Source organism: Hemitrygon akajei, chromosome 7 (assembly GCF_048418815.1).
Source record: "Hemitrygon akajei chromosome 7, sHemAka1.3, whole genome shotgun sequence".
Classification (NCBI taxonomy): Eukaryota; Metazoa; Chordata; class Chondrichthyes; order Myliobatiformes; family Dasyatidae; genus Hemitrygon; species Hemitrygon akajei.
This window is the reverse complement of record NC_133130.1, coordinates 54,234,709-54,262,435: the sequence shown is the minus strand read 5'-3', so window position 1 is coordinate 54,262,435 and position 27,727 is coordinate 54,234,709. Positions and strand designations below refer to the sequence as shown.

Here is a 27,727-nt window from a genome sequence, read left to right as displayed (position 1 = left end):
ACACGGGCTGGTGCATGTTCAGGGACGCGGCTACTTACGACTATTGTGTTAATATCGTTTGATATACACAATTTGTGACTGGTTATATGGAGAAGTGCGCTGAGGACGTCACAGTTGCTAAACATGTCTGTGGTTTTTTTCCTTCGTTAAATGTTCTTTTACAATTGCAAGACAATTTTACTTCAAGAACTTGGGGTACTTCAGGGATGAGTGAGCTGCTCGTTGATTGGAGGAGCTGGCCGGGATGTCGGAGGAGCTGCAGACCGTGTTGCTGCCTGCTGTGCATAGGCATCCATAGTTGGTGTGCAAAGGCAGTGTGCGGTATCACCGTGGGAGATTGTCTCAAATATTTCACTTGCGATCACAAGACTCTACTGGACAGTGAAAATGTAAGTTCCTGCAGGCCTGTTTACCCTTGTCTGGTGGTGCAGCAGATGACCTGGAAGCTGTGTAGCCTCAGCTGTAGTGAGGACTGGGCCCCAAGCCACAGGCTTGCCTACTGCTGCAGACCAGGTGAGGAAACACTGGAGGCAGTGGAGCATGGCATCCGTGCTCAGCCTCGCCCATCGATGCTATCTTCCTGTGTTCGAGCAGTGGAATGCGTGCATCTGTACACTGTCAGGAGTCTGCACCATCGACTGCGGGGCATGTTACTGAGGGTCTTAGAATATATATATATATTTGTGTGAACGTGCTTCTTTGCTCGCTATTTTGAATGTGCTGTGTTTGGTTTTCACACTGTTTCGTTTACTGTATCTATTATGATTGATAATTAAATTTGATTTGATTTTGTCAGGACAAATCAGAAGCCATGGCTGACTGTAGAGGTCTGGGCACGGCTAAAGAGCTGCACTTTGAACACTATCAGGAAGGCAAAACAGGATGATTCACAGAAAATATGCAGCCATTTTCTGTAACACTAGAGATATGAGGCAAATGTGGCTGGGCATTTGGACTATAACGGACCACAAGTCCACCCTGCATGTCAACAACAGTACCACTTCTCTTTCTAATAAGCTGAATGCCTTTTATGCTCAGTTTGATGCATAGATCGATGTGCCAGCAAGGAAGGCCCCTCTTCTCCCCCATCCCCAAGGACCAGGCACTCTGTCTGGTCACAGTTGATTGCCGGGGTCAACCCACATAAGACCTGATAAAGTACCTGGTACCAGCCCAGTTAAGAGGTTCTATCAGACATCTTCAACATCTCTTTGGAACAGTTCACTTTCTGCTTGGGCTTCAAGGTAGACACCATAATCCCGGTGCTCAAGAGGATGACAGTAATCTGCCTCAAAAACTATCATCCATTGGCACCGACCTCAACAATAATGTAGTGCTGGTTAAATCCCATCAGTCCACTGATGATGCCACTCCACTCTCCTATCCCACCTGGAAGTTTGGACCTAATGTGCTAAATTTGTACCACATAAACTATGTTGCTTTTTATTGACTTTAGCTCAGCATGAAATATAATTGTCCCTCAGAAGATGGTGGGTAAACACCTCTTTGGATCTCAGCACCTCTCGCAGTAACTGGATCCTGGACTTCTTGACAGAGAAGCCACAGTCAGAAACATCTCTAGCTCCATCACGCTGAGCAGCGTCCATCCAGCCCGCATTCACAGCTCGCTGCTGTTAGAACCATAGAAAGTAGAACATTACAGCACAGAAACAGACTTTGTGGCCCTTCTTGGCTGTGCCAAACCATTTTTCTGCCTAGTCCCACTGACCTGCACCTAGCCCATATCCCTCCATACACCTCTCATCCATATACCTGTCCAAGTTTTTCTTAAATGTTAAAAGTGAGCCTGCATTTACCACTTCATCTGGCAGCTCATTCCATACTCCCACCACTCTCTGTGTGAAGAAGTTTAATGTTCCCTTTAAACTTTTCCCCCTTCACCCTTAACCCATATCCTGTGGTTTTTTTTCTCCCCTAGCCTCAGTGGAAAAAACCTGCTTGCATTCACTCTATCTACACCCATCATAATTTTATATACCTCTATCAAGTCTCCCCTCATTCTTTTATGCTCCAGGGAATAAAGTCCTAACTTATTCAACCTTTCTCTGTAACTCAGTTTCTCAAGTCCCAGCAACATCCTTGTAAACCTTCTCTGCACTCTTTCAACCTTATTAATATCCTTACTGTAATTCGGTGACCAAACCTGCACACAATACTCCAAATTCGGCCTCAACAATGCCTTATACAACCTCACCATAACATTACATCTCTTATACTCAATACTTTGATTTATGAAGGCTAATGTGCCAAAAGCACTCTTTACGACCCTATCTACCTGTGATGCCACTTTTAGGGAATTTTGTATCTGTATTCCTAGATCCCTCTGTTCTACTGCACTCCTCAGTGCCCTACCATTTACCTTTTATGTCCTACCTTGGTTTTTCCTTCCAAAGTGCAATACCTCACACTTGTCTGTATTAAACTCCATCTACCATTTGTCAGCCCATTTTTCCAGCTGGTCCAAATCCATCTGCAAGCTTTGAAAATCTTCCTCACTGTTCACTACACCTCCAGTCTTTGTATCATCAGCAAATTTGCTGATCCAATTTACCACATTATCATCCAGATCATTGATATAAATGACAAATAACAATGGACCCAGCACTACTCCCTGTGGCACACCACTAGTCACAGGCCTCCACTCAGAGAAGCAATCCTCCACTACCACTCTCTGACTTCTCCCACTGAGCCAATGTCTAATCCAATTTACTACCTCACCATGTATACCTAGCGACTGAACCTTCCTAGCTAACCACCCATGTGGGTCTTTGTCAAAGGCCTTACTGAAGTCCACGTAGACAACATTCACTGCCTTCCCTTCAGCCACTTTCCTTGTAACCTCCTCGAAGAACTCTAATACATTTGTTAAACATGACCTACCACGCACAAAGCCATGCTGACTTTTTCTAATAAGTCCCTGTCTATCCAAGTACTTGCAGATCCTATCTTAGTACTCTAATTTACCTACTACCGATGTCAAACTTACCGGCCTATAATTTCCCGGATTACTTTTAGAGCCTTTTTTAAACAACAGAACTATCCTCCGGCACCTCACCCATGGATACCGACATTTTAAGTATATCTGCCAGGGCCCCTGCAATTTCAACACTAGTCTCCTTCAAGGTCCAAGGGAATACTCTGTCAGCTCCTGGGGATTTATCTACTCTGATTTGCCTCAAGATAGCAAGCACCTCCTCCTCTTCAATCTGTATAGGTTCCATGACCTCACTACTTGTTTGCCTTGTTTCCATAGACTCCATTCCAGTTTCCTTAGTAAATACAGATGCAAAAAACCCATTTATGATCTCCCCCATTTCTTTTGGTTCTATACACAGCCAACCACTCTGATCTTCAAGAGGACCAATTTTATCCCTTACTATCCTTTTGCTCTTAATATACCTGTGGAAGCTCTTTGGATTATCCTTCACCTTGACTGCCAATGCTACCTCATGTCTTCTTTTAGCCCTCCTGATTTCTTAAGTATTTTTTTGCACTATTTATACTCCTCAAGTACCTTATTTGCTCCTTGTTTCCTATACATGTCATACATCTCTCCTTCTTTATCGAGTTCCAATATCCCTAGAGAACCAAGGTTCCTTATTCTTATTCACTTTGCCTTTAATCCTGACAGGAACATACAAACTCTGCACTCTCAAAATTTCTCCTTTGAAGGCCTCCCACTTACCAACGACATCCTTGCCAGAGAACAACCTGTCCCAATCCACGCTTTTTAGATCCTTTCTCATTTCTTCAAATTTGGCCTTTTTCCAGTTTAGAACCTCAACCCGAGGACCAGATCTATCTTTATCCATGATCAAGTTGAAACTGATGGTGTTATGATCACTGGAACCTCTACACACACTTCTGTCACCTGTCCTAACTCGTTTCCTAATAGGAGATCTAATATTGCATCCTCTCTAGTCGGTACCTCTATATATTGATTTAGAAAACTTTCCCGGACACATTTTACAAATTCTAACCCATCTAGACCTTTAACAGTATGGGAGTCCCAATCAATATGTAGAAAATTGAAATCCCCTACTATCACAACTTTGTTTCCTGCTGTCTCTTTATGTCTGCTATCTCTCTGCAGATTTGCTCCTCCAATTCTTGCTGACTATTGGGTGGTCTATAATACAACCCCATTAATGTGGTCATACCTTTCCTGTCTGTCAGCTCCACGCATATGGCCTCGGTAGACAAGCCCTCTAATCTGTCCTGCCTGAGCACTGCTGTAGCATTTTCCCTGACCAGCAATGCCACCCCCCACCCTTCATCCCTCTGCCTCTATCATGTCTGAAACATCGGAACCCTGGAACATTAAGCTGCCAGTCCGCCCCTCCTGTAGCCAAGTTTCACTAATGGCTTCAATGTCATAATTCCATGTGTCAATCCATGCCCTCAGCTCGTCAGCCTTCCTCGCATTGAAATAGACACACCTCAGAAGATTACCACCACCACACACAACCCTTCTATTTGTGACTTTGCATGAAACTTTAACATCATTTATTTTCATCCCCGCTCCACTATCTGCTCTGGCACTCTGGTTCCCATCCCCCTGCAAATCTAGGTTAACCCCCCCCCCAATAGCACTAACAAACCTCCCTGCAAGGATATTGGTCCCCCTGTAGTTCAGGTGTAACCCGTCTCTCTTGTACAGGTCCCACCTGCCCCAGAAGAGGTCCCAATGACCCTGAAATCTGAAACCCTGTCCCCTACACCAGTTCCTCAGCCACGTGTTCATCCTCCAGAGCAGTGGCACAGGTAGCAATCCTGAGGTTATCACCCTAGGGGTCCTGCTTTTTAACTTCCTACCAAGCTCTCTATACTCACTCTTCAGGACCTCCTCACTCTCTCTTCCTACGTCATTGGTACCGATGTGTACTATGACATCTGGCTGCTCACCTTCCCATTTCCGAATGCTGTGCACGCGATCAGAGGCATCCCTGATCCTGTTCAAGCAGCTGTACTGCTGGATCTAGTTCAAACCCAATCATCAAGTTTACTGATGACACAAGCTCTCACTCCTCCTGCCCCGTTCTAACCAATCCTTACAGGGGCACCATTGAGAGCGTTCTGCCCAGCTACATCACCGTCTGGCACAGGAATTGTAAGGCACCTGACTATAAATCCCTAGAAAGGTTTGCAAGGATCATCAGGGTCTCTCTTTCACCCATCAGAGATACTTATCAGGAACACTTGTGTACACAGGGCGTTAGCATTGTCAGTGATGCCTCCCATCCATCCTACAATCCCTTTGACCCCCTACCATCAGACAGGAGGTACTGTAGCATTAGGACAAGGACTATCAGGATAAGAAATAGCTTCTTCCTCCAGGCTGTAAGACTACTGAACTCACTGCTGCAACCCAGGCCTCATCACGCGTGAAAGGCCAGTAGCGTTATACTATTTACTTTTTAACGTGTTGCAGATGCTCCTTGTTATTTATTAATTTACCCGTGATAATATTACTTTAAATGTTATGTGTGTGAGGTGCACGTAATGTGCTATGCACCTTGGTGTGCAAGAACGTTGTTTTGTCTGGCAATGTACATGTACACACTTGAATGACGACAATAAACTAGAACTTTTCTGCTGTCACCTTTTGGTTGTTTTGCCCAAGAGGAATGGAGTTCCTCTTGTCCCCAGCCCTATATCTATGAGGCCTCTGCTTTTAATGGACCCTTCTTCATGATGCTGCCACTTTCAATGTGTTGCACCTGAACACATTATTCACTCCTTTCCCCTTTAAATATTCTCTCTATTACTCTATCGTTCACTTGTGCATCTTTCCAGCACCCAATTCTCACAACACTTTTGTATGTAATAGCAGGAGGTGCAATACCACCATTTATCTCTTCCCTCCCCACCATCCGGGACCCAAAATACCCTAAGTTAGCGGTTCCCAACCTTTTTTATGGCACAGGGCCTTATTATTATCCGAGGGTCCTGTGAACCCAGGTTGGGAACCCTTGTCCTAAGTGAACAATTCATCTGTGCATCCAATTTAAAATAGCATTTTTAGATCTTACAGAGTGGTCTCTACGTATGTAGGAGAAAACAAATGCAGATTGGGTGGTTCCCTTGTGGAACTCCTCCATTCAGTCAGTCAGCAGGAGTCCCCTCTGAAGTTAATTCTCCATTCCATTCTCATTCAGTCTTGGTCTTTTGCACTATTCCATTGTTGCCCATCATAAGCTGAGAGCTACACCTTACCTTCTATGGAGGACAACCGCAGTCTTCAGGACTTAATGTTGAATTCTACACTTTGAGGTAACACGTCTCGGGGCTGGCCAGCTTTCATAGAAGGTCAAGATGAAAATGTCATTCTGTGAATGAATCTATTCTGGACCAAAATTAACATCAACTCCATTTTTGTCCCCTCCATGACAGATTCTCCCTGAATTGCTGAACATGTTTGTCTTTTTTAAATTTCAGTTTTCCAACTCTCCAGAATTAGTTTTGTTTCCACTCCACTTTGTGACCATTAATTTCCTTTTGTATATATCTCCAGAGCAACATTTTCATTATTGTACCGTAGATTTCGCACTACAGAGCGCACCTGATTAAAAGCCGCTGGCTCTAATTTGAGAAAGAAAATCAATTTTGTACTTGTACAAGCCGCACCGGATTTTAGGCCGCACCGGATTTTCGGCGGCAGGTGTCCCACGTTGTAATATGAGATATTTACACAGAAAGATATTACACGTGAGGATTTTTTAACTTTTAATTAAATCCATATGGTAACATAAACAAATACATATTGCAAATGCTTTTTTTCGAACCGTGCCTGTAACGTGGCTACTTTTAAATATACATACGTATCGGTAACACACAAATTACGTTGCGTATACTTTTTTACTGAACAACATTCCAATATCTCCTAACGACTGGTAAAAAATATATATACTGCAGCCTACCAGGAAAAGTTATTGATCGCCTTTAACTTAAAAGCAGCGTTCGCTCAGATCTAATGCCGCTCGCCCCTACCTTCCCGTTTATCGCAAACCGGTATTTCCCACAAGACGCTGCGAAACCGGGTGTGACGTCATAGCATCCCGGGATGTAGTACAGAAAACAAATATAGTTAAAACACTTCTAACTTACTAACAAATGAATTACTAAGCGAAAATATTATAAACTAAATAACTGCCATAAAGGCAGCACAATGCTTTTCTTCGAGTGTTTTCCATGTTGATGAGGGTGAGTACAAATGACTGATTTACAATAATTTAATTGTGAAAGTGCGCTTGATTTATCGTACAATTTCATTGGACCTCTGTGAACTACTCATCAATTTTATTGGTCTACTGTTACGAGGCAAAATGTTTTTGGCGGCATGAAAAAAAATCATGCATTAGCCGCACCGTAGTAAAGGCCGCAGTGTTCAAAGCTGTTCAAAATGTGGGAAAAAAGTAGCGGCTTATAATCCGACATCTACGGTAATTTCTTCTGACTTTATTTTAGCTGATTCAAATAGCTCAAATGCCTCGTTTTCTGATAAATTTTAGAACATAGGACAGTAGAGGACCATCAGCCAACAATGATGTGCTGACCTTTTACCTATTCTAACATCAATCTAACCTTTCTCTGCCATTTAGCCCTTCATTTCTCTATCATTCATGTGCCTATCTAAGAGTTTCTTCAATGCCCCTGATGTATCTGCCTCTACCACCATCAGCCCCTGGCAGGGCATTCCATGTGCTCATCACTCTGTTTTTAAAATAAAAACAAAACACAAAAAATGTACTTCTCACATTCCCCCCCTATACTTCCCTCCAATCACCTTAAAATTATGTCCCCTCATATTAGTCATTTCTGCCCTGGGAAAAAGTCACTGGCTATCCATTCAATTTATGCCTCTTATCATCTTGTACACCTCTATCAAGTAATTTCTAATCATCCTTCTCTCCAGAGAGAAAAGACCTAGCTTGCTCAACCTATCCTCATAAGACATGCTCCTTAATCCAGGAAGCATTCTTGTAAATCTCCTCTGCACCCTCTCTAAAACTTCCACATCCTTCCTATAATGAGACAATCAGAACTGAACACAATATTCCACGTGTTGTAAAGAGTTTTCTAGAGCTACAACATTACCTTGCAGCTTAATTCCCCAACTAATGGAGGCTAGCACACCATATGCCTTTTTAACCACCCTATCAACTTGCATGGCAACATTAAGGGTTTTTGAATGTGGTCCCCAGGATCCCTCTTCATCCACAATGACAAGAATCCTACCATTAACTCTGTATTCTGCCTTCACATTCAACCTTCCAAAGTGATTAACTTCACAGTTTTCTGGGTTGAACTCCTTCTATCACTTCTTGGCTTATCTCTGCATCCTGTCAATGCCCTATTGTAACCTACAAAAACTTTCTATACTATCCACAACTCCTTCAACCTTTGTGTCAACTCACTCACCCACCATTCCAGTTCCTCATCCAAGTCATTTACAAAAATCACAAAGCGCAGAACAGATGCCTGTGGAGCATCACCGGTCACTGACCTCCGAGCAGAATACACTCCACCCTCGTCTTTTATGGGCGAGCCAATTCTGTATCTATGCACCCAAGGTTTTCTGGGTCCCATGCCTCCTGACTTTCCGAATCAGCCTACTAAAGTCTGTATGGATGAAAAGCAGTGCTCTACCTTCATCAATGTGCTTTGTCATGTCCTCAAAGAATTCAGTCAGGCTTGTGAGGCATGACCTGCCCCTCAGAAAAAAGCAGGTTGACTATCTCAAATCAGACTGTGCTTCTCCAAGTGCTTGTAAATCCTGTCTTCAGAAATTTGTCCACCACTGGTTTAAGACTCACTGCTCCATAATTTCCAGGGTTATCTCTACACCTCTTATTGAACAAAGAAATAACGTTTGCCACCGTCCAATCATCTGATATTACTCCTGTGGCCAGTGAGGACACAAAGATAATCGCCATAGGTCCAGCAATCTGTTGCCTGGTTTCCTGTAGTAACCCCAGGATCGTGTCTGTCGTAATGTTTTACAAAAGTACCAGCACATCCTCTTTCTTAACATCGACATGTTCCAGCATATCAGTCTGTTTTTCACTGTCTTCACAAATGTCAGGGACCCTCTCACTGGTGAATAATGAAGCAAAGTATTCATTACGGATCTCCCCTACCTCCTCCACATGTTTGTAGCCAAAAATGAGTCGGGAAAAGACTAAAGCAGCAATTACATGGAAGAAAGTCGTTTGAAAACCAAGGCATGTTAGCATTGAATGGTTAGTCCAAGGGTGGGAGGGATTAAGCTGAAGATCTCTACTTGAGAAATAAATGCTTAGCTTTCACATGAGGAGGTTTGGGGAGGGGCAAGTTAAAATCTGAAAGTGAGTTAAAGGAAATTTATAATTTGTCTTGGTTGTGAGACCATGGGCTTGATCACTTGCTGTAGTCTTTGGTTGTACACTTAACAATTTAGATTATTTTTAAATTTCCTGATGATTTGAAAACTTCCAAAATGATAGTTTTGCCATGAGCTGTAGATGTTCTGTGCAAACAGAAATTTTATTTCTTAGACTTGGTAGTAGCTATTTTAATGTAAGCATTTAAAGTGATAAAAAGTAAAAATTCTGACCGATTCCAGGCCAGAACTGGTGTTCTTTAATCTGTATTTAGTTCAATTCTGGTTTCTGTGGAGAATGAAATTAACCAGAACCAAAATTGTTTGTTTAGTATTTTGTTTTCTTTTTAAAAAATTGTAATTTTTTAATTGAAGTTCATCAAACAAACATTTCATAAGATGTATTTCAGACATTGTACATATATATCATATAATCATATATATCACAAATCTCCACAAAGTATTTATCTGGGGTATACACTTATAGAAAAGAGTGGAAAGAAAAAACAAGCAAAAGGAAAGAACTACGGTATGTACAAGTAGGGAGTGATTTTTTTTTTACAACAGATTCATTGATTTGTGTGAATAAAATCAGGCCTATGAGGCATTATGTAGTTAAACCATTTTTCCCAGTATGAATCAAATTGTTCCAGCTTATGATTAACAGATGCTGTTATCTTCTCCATTTTGTAAATGTCCATTGTAATTTCCATCCATGTATTTAAAGTTGGGCTCTCCTGTGATAACCATTTCCTAGTAAGAGTCTTTTTACCAGCCACCAACAGTATATTCATTAAATATTTATCTCTTTTCAACCATTCTTGAGGTATATATCCAAAATATATTGTCTTACTCTCCAAGGGTATTTTACTTTTAAAGATGTCTTGTAGGGCATTGTGTATCCCCCTCCAATAGTTTTTGATAACAGGGCAGTCCCAAATGATTTGCATTTTGATTTCCACAATTTCTCCAGCAAACAGGGAGGTTACTATCATAATAGGATTTCTGAGAGGGTGTAATAAAATATCTTAACAAGTTTTTCCATCCAAACTCCCTCCATTTCTGTGAACTGGTACACTTCCATAGATATCTCCATATTGTTGTCCATTCTTCCTCAGATATAATTATCCCTCCTTCCTTCTCCCATTTTGTTTTAATGTATGAAGTCGAATGTGTTTTAAGATTTGACAACCCCTTATACATACTTGAAATGATTCTACTACCATTATCTGAATTATATGCTTTTCTAAAGAGCTCTATCAAGCACGTATTTACCTTGGTTACATTTTTAAGCGTCTTATTAACATATTGTCGCATCTGTAAATACCGATTAAAAATCTTGTTTTTTACTAATAAGTGTTTCCCTTTAAGCATTTCAAAACTGAACAGTGTTGCTTCTTTCATTATGTTGCAAAGAACTGTTATTCCTTTAGCTGACCAGTCCTTAAACCTAGCATCCAATTTATTTGGTGTAAAATCCGAGTCATATGCACACTATTTAAGAATTGCAATATCTCCCTCTAGATTATATTCTTTTATAGTAGTTTTCCATATTTTAAGAGTCAATTTCACCCATGGGTTATCAATAGTATTTATGTACCTTTGCAGGTTGTTATCAGCCAAAATTGCTTGTATGGGGATGGGAAGTACCCGCTCCTCAATGTTTTTCCATTGAGCATCATATGATGGGTTGTACCAACATATCACAGCTCTCAACTGTGCTGCAAAATAATAATCTCTAAGAGAAGGCAAGCCCCATCCCCCCCTTTTCCTTTGCTAATTGCAAAGTTTTGAGACGAATTGTAGGCCATTTACCCTGCCAAATATAGCTTGATAGCATCTTGTTCCATTCATTGAATTGATTTTGATTAATCTCTATTGGTAGGGTCTGAAAGAGATATAACAGTCTGGGCAGTATATTCATTTTAATAGACTCAATCCTTGAACTGAGACTGAAAAAAGGAATCAGGTTCCATCTTGCCACATCTTAATTTTTTTTATATAAAGGCTGATAATTACATTCTGATAATTTTACCAAATCTTTTGGCATAATGATGCCCAAATATTTGAAAGACTCTGTGTGCCATGCCCAGGGGTAGCGACTTTCAATTTCTCTTGGTGGGCTATAGTAATATGAAAGTAATTAGGTTTTATCTATGTTGATCTTGTATCCTGATAATTGACCATATTGTTCAAAGGATTGCATCAATTTAGGTAAAGAGTATGTTGGTTGCCCTAGATAGATCAAAATGTCATCCGCATAACAAGCCAATTTATGCTCTGTCCCTTTAATAGTAATTCCCCTGATATCTTCATTTTGTCTGATGTATTGAGCTAATGGTTCCAGATATAACGTGAAGAGCAGTGGTGACCATGCACAACCCTGTCTCGTGCCCCTTTCTAGGGTAAGACTATTTGATAAATATCCATTGATTTTAATCCTAGCAGTAAGATTGTCATATAGTGTCTGTATAGTTTTAATAATTGTGTCTTGGAAACCAAATCTATGTAAAACTCTAAAGAAAATTCCAATTAACCGAATCAAATGCTTTTTCAGCATCCACGCTTATCACTATTGCTTCGATTTTATTTTTTTGTATATGATCCATAATGTGAAGTGTCCTTCATACATTGTCTTGTGTCTGGCGTTGTCGTAGAAAACCTGTCTGATCATTACGTATCAGTATGGGTAGAAACTCCTCTAATCGTTTGGCCATGATGGAGGTAAATAACCTATAATCTGCATTAAGAACGGATATTGGTCTAAATGACCCGCATTCCATTTTATCCTTGCCTTCTTTCGGTATAGCTGAGATCATATATGTCAAACTCAAGGCCCGCGGGCCGCGGTGGAATTATCTTTGGCCCGCGAGATAATATCTAATTACTATTAAAGCTGGCCCCAGTAATTGAAGCGCCTATGGCGTATGATATGGCTAATGCTGAGTTTATTCAGGTACCAGGTTTTCAGAGTTTTTAGTGTTTATTCGGCAGTCTTGCTCGGCAGTCTTCTTCATAAGAAACGGAATTTGTAAAGTGAAACACTTTGTAGTTATAGCAGAGACTGAGACACATGAGAGCAGGCTGAAAAAACGGAGGCAACGAAAGCTGCGTTCGCACGCGTCCGACTGATCCGGCCCGCATGAAGCTGCATTTTGCTCAATCCGGCCCGTGACCTAAAATGAGTTTGACACCCCTGGCTGAGATTATCGCTTCTTTCCAACTGGGTGGCATTTGTGCCTTTTTTAGAGCCCAGTTCAGTGTGGGGAGTAAAACAGGAATTAACTCATTTTTAAATTCTTCATACCACTCTGCCGTATACCCATCTGATCCTGGTGACTTGCTTAATTTAAGCCTACTAATTGCAGCTTTTAATTCAACTTCAGTTATGTCAGCAGTCATCGTTCTATTTTGTTTTTCGCTTAAAGTGGATAACTCTAGAGAATTCGAGAAGGTGTCAATTTGGGTTATGTTTCCCCCTGGAACTTTGGAATATAGAGTTTTGTAAAACACTTCAAAAGCTTCTTGAATTTCACTTAGCTTATTTTTTTATAATTTTCGTTCTTGGGTCCCTAATTCTATGAATTGTATTTTCTGCTATCTTTTTATTCAGTTTCCACGCCCAGTATTTTCATAGATTTCGATCCACTTTCATAATGTCTCTGTCTCAGAAACATTAAGTTTTTCCTGATTTCTTGCGTAGCCAAATTATTTATTTCATTCCTAATTCTTTTAATTTCCCCTAACGTATCCTGTGCCAAATTCAATTTGTGTTTTTTCTCTAGTTCCTTCAGCCTATTTTGTAATTCCTCTGTTTTATTCCTTATTTTTTTCTTATATGAAGATATCGCTATAATTTTCCCTCTTAAGACCGCCTTCAGAGTATTCCATAAAATGGGAGGTGAAACCTCTCCATTATCATTAAATTCTAAGTAGAGACCAATTTTTAAAAAAATTTGTTCCTTAAAGTAGGGATCATTGAGTAGACTTGAATTTAGTTTCCAAATAGTATTCTTTGGTTGTAGGTCAAAATCAACAGATAAATATATAGGTGCATGGTCACTTACATCTATTGTCCCAATTCCACAGGTGTTTATTTTGTCTTTGTCTTTTCCAAATGTTATGAAATAGTCTATTCTTGTATATACAGAATGGGGAGCAGAATAATGAGTGTAATCCCTTCTGTCAGGGAAAAGGTCCCTCCATATATCAATTAAACCAACATCTTCAAAAAGTGTATTAACTTTCTTATGTAAAGATTTTGTTTCATAGGTTTTTCTATTGGAAGAGTCTGAGTTTGGTTGTAATTGTAAATTTAAGTCTCCCCCACATATCAGGAGACTTTCTGTTCCATTACCATAATATCAGTAATTTTCTGAAAGAAACCAATATCACTTCCCGGGTGTGCGTATATATTCAATAGAGTAACTGAATTGCTGTCTATATTCCCCCTTACCAGAATATATCTGCCCTCTTTATCTCCCATTTCAAATACTTTTTCAAAATTTAGCTTACTTGAGATAAGAATAACAACTCCTCTCCTATGTCCTGATTTATATGAGGAGAAAAACAGATTAGTGAAGCCCATTCTCTTTAGTTTTTTTATGCTCATTATCACTTAAATGAGTTTCCTGTAAATATACTACATGGGTTTGTTCTTTTTTCATTTTGGATAAAATTCTCTTACGTTTGTTTGGATTTAATAGCCCATTGACATTAAAAGAAATGAATTTTACCTTGTCCTTAGCCATCTGTACTTATCTATCAATGTATCATTGAAATTAGAATAAAATTTAATCGATCTACTCCCTGAACAAATAAGAACCAAGAAACGCAAATAATAACAAAAATGGTAACGGACATGTGATTCCAAGGCTGAGGTCTCTAGTAGATGACCCTGCGTTGAGCTAGAGGGAATGTCCTGCTGTGGGGGATAACCCCTCCCACTTGTGAGTTGAGGGCCCCCATTGCAGTATTCATAAAAGTCAATGAACAAATCCATTACACCAAAAAGATTTCCCTGTGTACTCCTATATATATACACACACACACACACACACACACACACACACACACACACACACACACACACACACACACACACACACACACACACACACACACACACACACACACACACACACACACACACACACACACACACACACACACACACACACACACACACACACACATATATATATACACATACATACACACTCATTTTGGTGGGGGGAAAAGGAGTAAGTGAACGAATAAAGAATAGCAACTAAGTAATATAAAATCCACATTATAATAAGTATTTCTCGAGATAGGTATATCACCGTGTACTTTTGCTTCCATTTAGCTTCTCAACATTTTTAAAGTTAGCCAAACCTTATGGCTCTTCTGAAGGGGGTGAGGACTGTCTTTGGGAAACTCCCGGTCTCTTCCTGATATATTTCTCTCGGCCTCCTCCCGTCTCCTGCCTCTCGATTCTCGCACTATTTCCCAAGTGGAGCAGGACAGTTCCTCAGTCAGGCTTTCCCTTGTTTTGGTCATGCTGACGGGCAACCCTCTGGCCTTCATGTCTGTAGTCGCCTCTTCCACTGTCTGGTACAACCACATCCCGTTGTCATAAAACGCTCGAAGTTTAGCAGGGTATGGAGTTTGAAATCTAATCTTATTTTGCTTTAGTACTCGCTTTACTTAGGAGTATTCTTTGCGTTTCTGGAGGACCGCGGAGGGGGGTAATCTTGGTCGAAATATATTAATTTATCCTCTAAAAACACTCTCTTCTTACCCCAGGCCCTTCGTAGAATCTCCGCCTTGGTGCTGTACTGAAGGAATTTAATTATTATTGAGCGTGGCTTTCTATCCCCGGTAGGTTTTGGAACGAACGCGCGGTGCGCTCTTTCGACTTCCAGCTTCGTAGCCGGGGGAAGATCCAGCGTGTCCCGCAGTACTTTCCGACAAACTCCGTCATAGACGAGCCCTCCGCTCCTTCGGGAATGTTGTAGATTCTGATATTTTTCTGCCGTGATCTTCCCTCCAGGTCAAGCAGTTTACCTTCTTGGTGATTTAATATTTTTATTGTCTTACTCAGTATCCGTTCCACATTTTAAACGCGATCTTCCACGTTCTCAATTCGAGTCTCTGCCACCGCTAGTTTTTTATTGACGCTGGCGAGCTCTGACTTAATATCACGGAGCTGCTGCTTTATATCTTTCTGGATCTCCATTATTTCTTTCAGGATTTCGAACATATTCACTGCTTCGCCTGAACAAGGCCCAGCGGCCGCCTCGCTCGCACGCGGTCGGGTAGGAGAGCCGCTCGCTGCACTCGTCTCGGACGCAGGCTCCGCAGTGTCGCTTTTTTTATTTCCATTCTTTTTCCCCATTCTTGCCCCTCTTTTCAGTTCAAATATTTTTTTGAACAATATTATATTTGACGGGTTAACGGAGCTTAATACGCGTTTTTCCGGAGGAGCTAGTGACTTAAGCAGCCATTCTCGACGATGACGTCACCGGAAACCCTTGTTTAGTATTTTGAGTTGTATTCAAGATGATAAATACAGGGAGAGCACATTCTGGTCACAGTTTCAGGATTTCAAACATGACATTCCAACTTGTGAGTGATTTCCACGTGGTGTAAAGTCGGCCCTATCCAAATGATTGTCTCATTGTTTATAATTCCACTGTTTAGTTTATGTTGCAAACAAAGTAATAGACATGTTTGCAACCCTAACTGTCTACCTGTTCAAACCTGGTCCGCTCAATTAGACTAAGACAACTGCGCTGCTCCAACGACCACTATACAAGGCCATTCTCACCCTCGGCCTTTAAGCTCTATAATGAGTCAGCCTATAGCCGGGGAAGTGATTACCCCCTCCTGTTTGTGCTGCAAAAAATACCCACTAGACCTGAAAACAAATTTCTACACTATTCAAAAGTTTGAGCTGTATAATTTACGCCTACTTTTTTTAAAAAAAAAGTTTAATATTTTCTTTCATCAGTTTAAGAATGTATTATAAGACTTTGTACTTGGGGTTGAACAGCTTTAAAAGAAAAACTATTGATTATGAATGAAATACAAACTGGACTTTGTTCACCCACATCCCATTCAAGACTGAGGTCAGAATGACTCTCACCATCTGTTTACGGATTGAGTATTTTAGTTGCCATAAAACACTGTGTTAATTCATTCCAATCAGTAGTGAGAATTGCGTGAGATGAAGTTGAGAATTATAAATCCTTTGTAGACAATTAATTTTCTTATGGAGATAATGTTTATCTCATTGTTTTTTGCTGCTTCAAGGCCAGTTCAATAATGTCCAGGGCATTTCCATTAATAAAGTACAGTCTTGTATAATTTTATTATGAAATTGAGCGCTTCCATTAGATCCTCTTGCCATTGTGACTTCAGTGTAAACTGCTCGCTGCCAGTATGGCGATGCAGCGGGTGGTGCTGCTGACTTGTAGCACGTGTGGCCTGGGTTCACTCTAACATTCATGTAGGATTTGCACTTACAGGAATAACGTACACATCCCACATCCTGAAGATGTACTGATGGGCTAATTAAACTCTAAAATACCACCTAGTGCAGGTAATAACAAAAAAGACAAGCAATGGTTGGGTGTGTGAGAGTGACTTAAATTGCAGAATTACCAATTAAATGTAAAGGGGAAGTGAGACAGGCAAGATTGCTCTGCTGGGAGCTAAAAAATGGACCAGATGGATTGAATGGCATAGTCACAATTGGTTACGTTTGAGAATGGTACAGTACAGTGTGAACATCACCAATAGCCTGTCCGAGTCAAACCAACCTACGGTCACAGAAGCTCACCAATGCCTCTGCTTCCTCAGAAAGCTGAAGAAATTTGGCATGCCCACCTCAACCCTTATCAATGCAGTATGGAAAGCATTCTGTCTTGATGCATAGTTGCTTGGTATGGCAGCTACTGCACACATGGGCACAAGAAACTGCAGAGTTGACAACGCAGGCAGCTCAGCACATCACAGAAATTGGCCTGCCCTCCATGGCTTCTGTCTAAACTTCTTGCTGCCTCGGTAAAGCAGGCAGAATAATCAAAGACCCCATCCACCCCAGACGCTTCCTCATCACGTACCACCAGGCCCAAGGGCAGCTTCTACCCCACTGTTAAATGGTTCCCCGGTATGATAATTTGGGCTCGTGACTTTACAGACCTCCCTTGTTATGATCTTGCACCATCTTGTTTACCTGTACTGCACTTTCTCTGTAGCTGTTGCACCTTATTCTGCATTGTCTTACCTTGCTGCACCTTATTGCAGGGTGTAATGATCTGATCTGTATGAGCAGTATGTAAAACAAGCTCCTCACTGTTCCTTGGTACATGTACCAATACTAAACCAATAAAGATATCAAAAGGGCCCCTTTGGCCCACCATTTCCATGCTAACCATTTTTCCAATCTGTACCAATCCTGTTGTCTTGCATTAGACCCTGGATCCCTAACTAAGTACCTGTCCAAATATAATTTCTCATTCTACTTGCCTCTACCACTTCTGGCAGCTTGTTACCACCCTCTACGTACTTGTCAGATCTCCTTTAAATTTTTCCCTTCTCACCCTGAACCCTGACCTCTGGGGAAATCTGTATCTGTTCTCCTCTCCTCGCTATAATTTTGTACGCCCACCTTCAATTTCCTATTTTCCAGTGAGAATAAGCCCAACCTATCCACCCTTTCCTTGTAGTTACCTGCCCACTAAATTCCCAAGGATTGTAATTCCCAAGCACTGAAACCAGATGATAAATTATCTGTTGTCCCATCGGTACTGTGTCATGTTCAGTCTCTGCATTTACTGCTCTCCTTTTCCCCTCTAGGCGATCTCCCGTGCACTTGTTCGTAGGTGGGACCTGTAACTTACAACTGGTGCTCTGGATTCCCGCAGAGCTTTATCCTTCACACCAATGTTTCTCAGAATTGGAATCAGAATGAGGTTTAATATCATTGGCATGGGTCATGAAATTCATAGTTTTCCCTATTTCCCTTCTTGATGCTGCCATGTTCTCAAATTGTTTATTCCACCTTTTCCTTGTTGGTCTCTTTAGCATTTCCTTTTGCACAACTATGGCATTTCTTCCCCTCTGCCATCTGGTTTCTGAATGGGCATTGAACCCATGAACACTGCCTCACTACTTCCTTATTTCTATTCTTTTGCACTGCTTATTTAATTTAACTATTTTACACACATATATGTGTGTGTATGTATATAAAATACACACACTTTAATCCAGCTTTTTTCTCATAGTTTTGTATTATACTGCTGCTGTAACGTTAACAAATTTTATGGCATATGCCGATGATATTAAACCTGATTCCGATTCATTCTTTTGCACTCAATGCTATATTTATTACTACCATCTTTTTTCTAAGCCATACTTAAGCAAGAAATTTCATTGCACTCTAAGTTACATACTGACTGACTATCCTTTGGTAACTTGAGAGATTAAATTTCGTATGCGTATGATGACGTCCAACTCTGACACTCTCCCATCCCTCATCGGCTCTCTCCTCTCAGTTTTCAGCCGGTTTGTCTCGTATGCATTCCTGGATCGATTCTCATTTTTATCGAGCTAAAAATGAGCACCGCCAATTTGGCTATTAGCACAGAAAGCAATGCTTTCAACTCCATTCTCGGCCACATTTTGGATTCATGCACGTTGCACTCTAGTGTCTGTTATCACAAGCCACAGTTCCAATATGCAGCTTTTTCATAAAAAGGGCTGGTACTTCTCCTTTTGTGATTGTGATGCTGTCTCTGTCTCGGTTTATTTTTGCCAGCTACTCCCTCTTGGCTTCAGCACCACCATGTGATGATATTAGTTTATCTGACATGTTTTGGGACTATGTGTAAAGTCCTTTATCAATTCAGCCTCTCTCTGTTCCACTCACTCCCTCCCCCACAAAAAGCAGTCTTTAACGCAGTAGTTTTACGAAGTGTTAATCTGCTAATTATACTAAAATTCACAAATACAAGTTTATTTTATTCATTGTGTGATTATGGTGTTTTTTTATTAAATCACTCCTGATATTCCAGCAATGAGGTTGGGCAGATAATTCAGGAGTTTTAACCTGTGATTAAGACCGGGAATGGATGGTTATAGATTGGGTGGCATGTTAGCAAAGTGGGTACTGTAATGCTGTACAGCATCAGCTGTAATACTGGAGTTCATTTCACGTAAGATATTTGCACATTCTTCCTGTGACTGCATGAGTTGTGTCTGGATTGTCCGGTTTCCTCCCACATTCTAAAGGTGTACAGGTTAGGGTTAGTCTGATGTAGGCTTGCAGTGTTGGCCATTGATGCAAACAACACATTTCACTCTGTTTTGATGTTCATATGACAAATAAAGCTAATCTTTGAATATCGCCTGGTGATGCTGCTCTTGTATGAGATAATATCATTGCCTTGAACTCAGAATACAGTAAATTAATATTGGGACCAGGAGTTGATGGTGGGGATGCAACAGTCTTTCCATTAAAACTGGGAAAATGTTTGAGATTTTTCTTATTTCTTGTTCTGGGAGCACACATTCTGGGGCCTGCTTGTTTATCGCAGGAGGAATGACATTACTTTGGCCTCATGTAATTGCTGTTGCAAAAGAAATATCGGTGTTACTTTTGCTTCTCGTTGGTAAAGAGCAATATGCCAATTTTTTTTCTCTCCTACAGGATCTATCCTATCAAAGATGTTCCTGTAGAGAGGGAGGCACTTACCAGCTGGCTCTATCAACGATTTGTAGAGAAAGAGGAACTCCTGACACACTTTTATGAAACAGGTAAGGTTTTCTCAGTTACTCCAGAAGTGTAAGTTTGACTTTTTTTTTGAGGCATGAACTCCTTATAGCTTGGCCGTCAAGACTAGGCATAATTAGTTGTCCTTTCCTGCACCTTCTAATGTTTATTATGGGGAATAGGAACTTGACATATAATTCCCTGCTGTGGCAAAGCTTTTGTTGTATTGATGTTTCAACATTATATTGTTGTTGCTGTATAACCAAAGCACTCATTGTCTTACAAACAATTTGAAGACTTAGACCTGGCTCTGTTACTTTTAGCAAGCACCCCTGCACATTGTCTCTACATCTTCCGGTCCCAAACATTACTTAACCACATTAAAGGTTATCAACCTGCAGAACCGTTATCCGAAACTTACTTGTTCCATCTGGTCTTAAAGGTTCTCACTGAATCTTGTTGCTATTATAAAAACAAGGAAGTCAGCAACTTTCCTTTTGTAATTTATAGTACTCCATGTGAACTGCATTGAATAGTGAGGTTTTAAATACTGCTGCTGTTAAAATTATTTTACGTACATCTTATGGAACAAAAATACATACCTTAACTATGAGTTTAATAAATTTACTGGATGAAGATGTCACCAACAAAGGTACCATTTCATTGCCCATACCTGATTTCCCTTGAGGAGATGGAGGTGAGCTGCCTTGAATTATAGCAGTCTTTTTAGTGAAAATACCCCCAAAGTGGTATAGAGATGAAAGATTAGATCCAACACCAATTAATGAGCAGCCATAGGTTGCCAGGACAAGAGGTGTGCATCTTGGGGAAGAGCCTGATGGAGGTGATATGCCCATGTCTCTGTTACCTAGACTTTGGAGGAAGAGGTTGTGGGTAGTGAGCTGCTTGTGAACTAACTGAACTGCCTAGTGTACACCATAGTCAAGATGTACTCAATGGTGGAGGGAGTGAATGTTTAGGATGGAGTTCCTAAACATTTTTGGAGCTAGGAAAATAGATAGTACTCTATCAAATTCCTCATTTGTGCCTCGTACTTGATGTGGGAAGTTGAAGGATAAGCAACGTGCTGTAGGAAACACAATCCCTAATACTTTTTGCAGTCACAATTAAGTTTATGGTCAATGATGTCTTCTCGGATGTAGGAACTGGGGAATGCTAATGCTCTTGTTAAGTGTAGGTAGTTGGACTTCCTTGTTAGAGATGGCTATTGCCTGACAATTCTGTGGCGTGAATATTACTTAGAATTTTTCAGTCCATACTGGGATGTTGCTAAGATCTTGGAGTCTACAGTCATACGTTCTCCATTTTATGAGAAATTGTGAATGAAATCTGGTGTTACGCAGTCACCAGTAACCGTCTCTCCTTCTGACCTTACATTGAAAGAAACCCTTTAATAAAATACTTGCAGGGCTTGGGCCTAGGACATCTCTCACATGCCTGATTGCAGCATTGTCCCAAGCGTGGGATCAGTGACCTCCAATCGGCACTTTTGGATGTTCTATAAAATGTCTTTCCTTCAAAACCTATTGATTTCATTTCTGACAGCAAGGTTTGATGCAACATTATGCCCTGAGGGGAAAGCCACTTTCCCCTCCACCTCTGGAATTCCACCCTTTGGTCCACATTTGGACTTTTACTGAAATGAGGAATGGAGTAAAATGCAAAAACAGAAAGAAAGCTAAATGTTAATGATCAGGTTATTAGTGAGTTTTCTTCTTTGGCATTTCCTCACAACTGAGGATGACTTGCTTCACACTGCATTTGTGAATACTGAGGTGGTTGCTGGGACCAGACAGGGAACCACTGGCTTGTTCACCAGTGGGGTGTGTGCAGTTTTGTGAGGTTGTGTGGTACTTGGGTCGGAGGTTCTCAACACTAAGTGGTGATGTCATATTTCTTCAAGGATACGTTCAGCATGATTTTGAGTCTTTTCCTTTGTCCACATGGATATTCTCTTTCCTGGGAGAAACTGGAATAGAGAGGGAGAAACTGTTTCTAAAGTCTTGTGTCAGGCAAGTGTGTAGAATAGCCTGTCCACTGTCGCACCTTGAGTGTAATTCAAGCCTATGTGCTGGGGATCTTAATCTGGGAAAGGACATAGATGTTAGTTTGCTTATCCTTCTAGTGAACTAAAGATTGTTGTAGAAACAGTGGTATCTATCCAGTGCCTTAAGGTGCTTGCCAGAAGTTGTTCAGATCTCAGGCGCATACAGGAGGGCAGGGATATCTGTTGTCAGGATGGTGGATTGATCTTCTAATATCCTTTTCCTCAAGACTGTGTTTGTGTATTGAAGGTGCTGGTAAATTTCTGCCTTTCACAGGAGGTGTCTTGAGTCCATGTTGGGCAAGGTTCCCATCTTCGCTAGTCCCATTTGCCCCATATTAAGCTTTCTCTCTATCATGTATCTTTCCCGGTTGTTTTTAAATATTGTACCTGCTTCAACCATAATATTGCAAATGTGGCCTGGCCAAGGTATTGTACAAAATTGCCATCCTTGCCTTATCTGGGCTGTTTGACTCCAGACCTGAAGCAATGTGCTTGTCTCTGAAATGGCCTAGCAAAGCATTCAGTTGTGATAAGCTTCTTGGAAATAAAACCAGACAAATCACCCAGCACCAGAAGTGGCATAGAAAAGAACTGAGCAATGGATCGAATTGGCTAAATAACTGGCTTTTATGACGTAAGGATCTTGGGAAGAAATTGAATGGGATCAATTGAATCAATGCTGTTGTTCTTGCAGCTTTTACCTCCTCGTTGGCAGAGGGAAGGAATGTTGGCTGTTGGAAGTGGATTATTCATTGGATCACAATTAAATGAATAATACATTTATTTACTATGTTATTAATGGAACTAAAATACTTTTATAATTGCAGGAGCATTTCCACCTACCAAAGGTCAGACAGTGGCAACTTCCAGACCTATGGTCCTTGACTCGTTCTGGCTCTTCCTAGTACAACTAATGGGATTTCTTTCTGGCTACATGTGGTATAATGTTCTGTACTATTTGTATCACTGCCTGGGGCTCTAGGAATTTTGCAAACTAAAACATTGAATTAGGATATGAACTCCAGTGTTTGTGTCAGTATCCATGCGTGAATACCAATATTTCTTGAATGATGATAAAGAAAAGAAGAACGGATTCATTTCCTGTCATTTTCACTGAGATTTTTAAACTCAAGTCTAAAACATTTAGTTCAGATCATCAAGTCTACAACTTGATGTTAAGGGTTCTGATGAGTTTACCTGTTCATTAAGCATCCACACTGTTTAATTATGCTGCATATCCTCAGATGTCCTCTTTTGGAGGGATACTGCTGGAGCATTTCAATCTATTGCAGTAAACATCACATCTTCCACCATTGCTTCAGATGGCAAAAGTTGCCCAGAGATGAATCTCAATGGAAGAAGCCCACATCTACCTATTCCGGGTTAAAATTACACGGATGAGGAACTTGTCAGAGCTGCCACAATTTTGTATGGTGTTGGCAGAGGGAAGTGTTTGTTTCCCTTAGCAGTTATTCAATGTTTTGTGATTAATTAAAAGGCCACTTTTAAAGCATGGTCTAAAGCATCTAAAATTCTAGTGATTGCAGTTCATTAATTGTCAATAATATTTATATAGTTACTGGTAAAATAGTTATAAAAGCAGAAGTAATGTTTCATTCTAGTTAGTACATACAATGCAGTACATCTGAGTATGGTTTAGTTGAAATGACCAAATATGGTGATACAGCCAATCATGTAGTATTTTGCACTTGGTAAGAAGTTGCTAGTCATAGTTAGTAAAGAATTACAACTGTAATGTTACAGAATAGCCAGGCTGTTACATAAGCACTAAATAAATGTTATGAAAGACTTGACTTAATGGACTAGAAACAGCAAAAAAAAAGTTTACAAACTAGTTGAAAGTACAGGTCATTTGATTAACATTTACTCCTTTATTGTACTCAGATTCTGGCTGCATCATTTATTGTACACATTCTACTGTTTATTCAACTCTTGTGGGTACAGTATCACTGGTGGATTATATGATATGATGCAAATCGTTTTTAATTGTGTCCATCAATCTGAAGTTTCAGCAGGATATTTACGGCTCTTGAATTTGTTATTTGGAAGTTATGACTTGATTTTCAAAAGGTGAGACAAAAAAAAGTGTTCAGATTTGTCTAATTTAATTTAAATTCAGTGTTTAAGTTTCGATTAATAGGTTTGTGACCATGACATATAGACAGATGTTTTGCTGCCTGTCATTGGATTCTGCCACTAGTGACGAGTTCCATTGTTCCAGAGGCAATTCAGACCAGGAAAAAAGCTCACTTTGGAAAAAGGGAACTGCATGAGAATATACATGTGTATCTGATGTCCGAAGGTAGACACACTGGATTAGTTAGGACTCTGAGTATGCTAGCATGTGTGATACATTAATGTACCCCATTAGTTAAAAATATAATTATCTCTGACATCACACTGGCAAAAGAATTGTCAATTGACACTCTTTTAAGAATTCCAGTCTAAATTGAAGGAAATGTTTATGTTTAAGTCCCTCTTCTGCCTGTATTTTTTTTGTGGGGAGTGGGAGGGGAGGTGGGAGCTATTGGTGTTCATATACATTTCTGGGAACACGTATAGTGGACTGTTGAACTGTGGCTTGTTCCTATATGTACTCTTTTTCATGCCGTATGTGCCACTGGACAAGATTGATACAGTTGGTGTTGAAGGCTGTGGAGTAGTTGATAGCCCTGTCAACGTTTTACTGGGGAGTTAGACACCATGGAGGCAACATTCAAAATAAAATACCCTGTTTCAGTAAGCCAGCTGTTTAAAACTACTATTGGTAACTGGTCAGCAGACAAGCTGAAAATGAATATGAATGATTAAGGAAAATATTTAACTCAGAATTCTGAACAAACTGCTTTACTTTGAAACCAGAAGCTCAACAGGATAGGAAGCCGTTATGCTAATTAAGGATGGTATAGAATAGTTTTTAAAAAAAGATAAATTATAGAATATGCACAGCAAATGGTGATATGTTGACATCTTTTCAATGAAATGCATCAAATGATGTAATTACTTTTTCCAATCTTCCCTCTATTTTCTGTAAGGAGGCAATTTTTAACTTTAGTTGAGCACTGATGTAAACTTGTTGGATCTTGATTATATCTAAATACCAAGAAAAACAGTATTGAACTGAATTGTGTGGTCAGTGTATTGGCCTTGCTCGTATACTTTAGTTTCATTCTTAATTGTTGTTTCTTCGGCTAGTCTGAATTTCTTTTAGTTCTATCAGATGCACATTATTGATTGTAAGTGTGCGGTACGAACGCACAGATACCGGAAATAAAATGTTGCTGAGATCGACAGGTATCTCTGTACTATTATCTTGTAACTTTGAGAGCATCAACACATGACAGAATAACTTCAAGTCTAACTTGCTAAAACAACCTCATGTTTGGCTATTGTATGTATATGTGATGTGAGATTCCATCACAGTCTGCTATTTTTACATTGTTCTCAAATATCAAGTTTCCTGTTTTAACAAATGGGAAAAAGAAGTTTGTTTGTTTATATATGCCTCTGTCTTCTCTCAGTTGGTGGAATAGATAGATTTTAGTTTAGAAGCAATATGACCATTTTTGCCATTATTTAAAATTTACTGTGGAAATCTTTAATGGAATTGCACCAGGTACAATCCTAGCTGGGGCCCGTTTCTCAGCAGTGAGACTGCATTAAAAGACAATGGTACAATTAATAAGGAGAAAGCTGAAGGGTGCAGAAAACATGGTGACAACTCACCTGCATCAACTGTGAATGACTTCCATCTAGTTTCTGTATGCCAGGTACTTGCACTTGCACATCAGTAACTCAGCACACTTCATCCTATTTATTTGCAATTGGTTAACATCGACTAATGACCCCCAAATTGAAGCAGAGTCAGTCCTCATCCCTAATGTAAGCAAACCAATAAAACAAATACTGGGAGCGAATCAGGCAGCATCTCCGTGAAGAGAGAAATGAAGTTACCATTTTAGTTCAGTGACCTATCGGAATAAACTTTTAGTTTTCTAAAATGATCCTGTAACAATAGTAAGCAGGCAGAACTTTTGAAGTAGCGCCTTATATTTGTCTTTCATCTGCAGGGATTGCTGGCCTGTGTAAATTGGCAATCAGGTTTCGATCACTCTTCATGCCTAGTTCCTAGGTGCCTTGAAATGGGTCTCTATACTATCCCACCCTGCAACACTGGGTGTGAAGATGGCTGCCTCAAAATCAGTTCAAGAAAGACCGTAAGACAATCTGGAAGCATGTGCAGGCAGCAGAAGTCTGTTTAAAAAAAAAAAGAAAAAAAAAATGCACACTTATAAGAGCCATTAAGTAAACAAAATTGGCTGGTAGTAGTCCTTCAGAAAAGAAAATCGAGAGCAGTTTAAGCTTCTTATTCATTTACCCAGATGAATAGTAATCATCGGTTTCTGAATTTCACTGAGAATTGGCCACCCTCCAATTTACAGGTTTTCTCATGAGGCCTGAGTTTTAATAGAAATTGGGAGTGAGCAGCAGAAAGATCTTAGGAAACAAAGATACATTTAACAAGACGGGCAACTTAATGTTTCCATTTGTGGAAAGACAGCAACGAAGAAAATGTCTTGTATCTGATGTAGAGTTCGTTTAATATTTGTAAAAGTGCTGTTTTCCAGTATTTGACTTTGCAAAGCGACATTATTATCCCATCACAATATTTGTACTTGAGCAATTAAGTTTATTTCCTTGGGGTTAGAGGGATAGTGGGATAGTAATTGAAATTTCCTTACCCAACCCAACTCTGGCTGTCTGTGAAATATGCTATTAATGCTCCTAGTTGACAGTATCTTGTGAGGTTTAGAAAGTTAATCTCCTGAAGGATCCAAAACATTGATGGATAAATTTGAGTTGGGCTGTATCCAGGCGTGCAGCAATTCAATGGGGAACATTCAAAGAAACAGAAGGGAATATTTCTTGAGGGGGCTTGCCAAATCTGGATCTGTTTTCCAAGCAATTTAATGGGTGAATTTGTAAGAGTTAATGCTACAAATCTGAAGCATATGAATTTAAATATTACTCTTTATTTTTTAAAAGTTCTGCACAGTTGACAGCTACGTTCTCATTTTATCCCTGCCATGTTATCATTAAGTATGCTGTTAACGATTTTAATCTCACAACATGAATTTGACAATAGCCTTCGACCAGTTTATTGTCAATGTCAAATTGCAAAAATTCTTGATAATCTTTGTACTTAATTGTGTTCACTGTTTTACAACTATTGTGTATTAAAATATGCACAGAAAGGATATTAATAAAATAATGCATTAAAAACATCCAGAAGTGAATACTTGTACCTCATTTCTTCAAGGAGCCTTGTTTTGGTTTTAGTTGTTCTCCAGTTTGTTTATTGATTCATTGACGCTCGAAGTTGGCTTCATTGTGTATTTTGTGTGATGTGGCAAACACCCACCCAGTACTTCCATTTCCTTTTTGTTCTTTTGGCTTCCTCTATTAAGTCCTTGAGTCTGTTTCCACCAGTATCATT

At 40.0% G+C, this 27,727-nt stretch overlaps 1 protein-coding gene across 4 annotated transcripts in view; it reads left to right on the top strand.

Moving 5' to 3' along the window:
• Window positions 1–27,515, top strand: part of lpgat1 (lysophosphatidylglycerol acyltransferase 1) — a 75,669-nt gene extending 48,154 nt beyond the window's left edge. For all 4 annotated transcript variants that reach the window (XM_073050893.1, XM_073050896.1, XM_073050895.1 and 1 more), the window contains exons 8-9: window positions 20,079–20,185; window positions 23,037–27,515. In XM_073050893.1, coding sequence (XP_072906994.1) covers window positions 20,079–20,185; window positions 23,037–23,191 — 262 coding nt within the window. In that variant the 3' untranslated portion in view covers window positions 23,192–27,515. The remainder of the gene's footprint in view (window positions 1–20,078; window positions 20,186–23,036) is intronic.
• The last annotated feature ends 212 nt before the right edge of the window (window positions 27,516–27,727 follow it).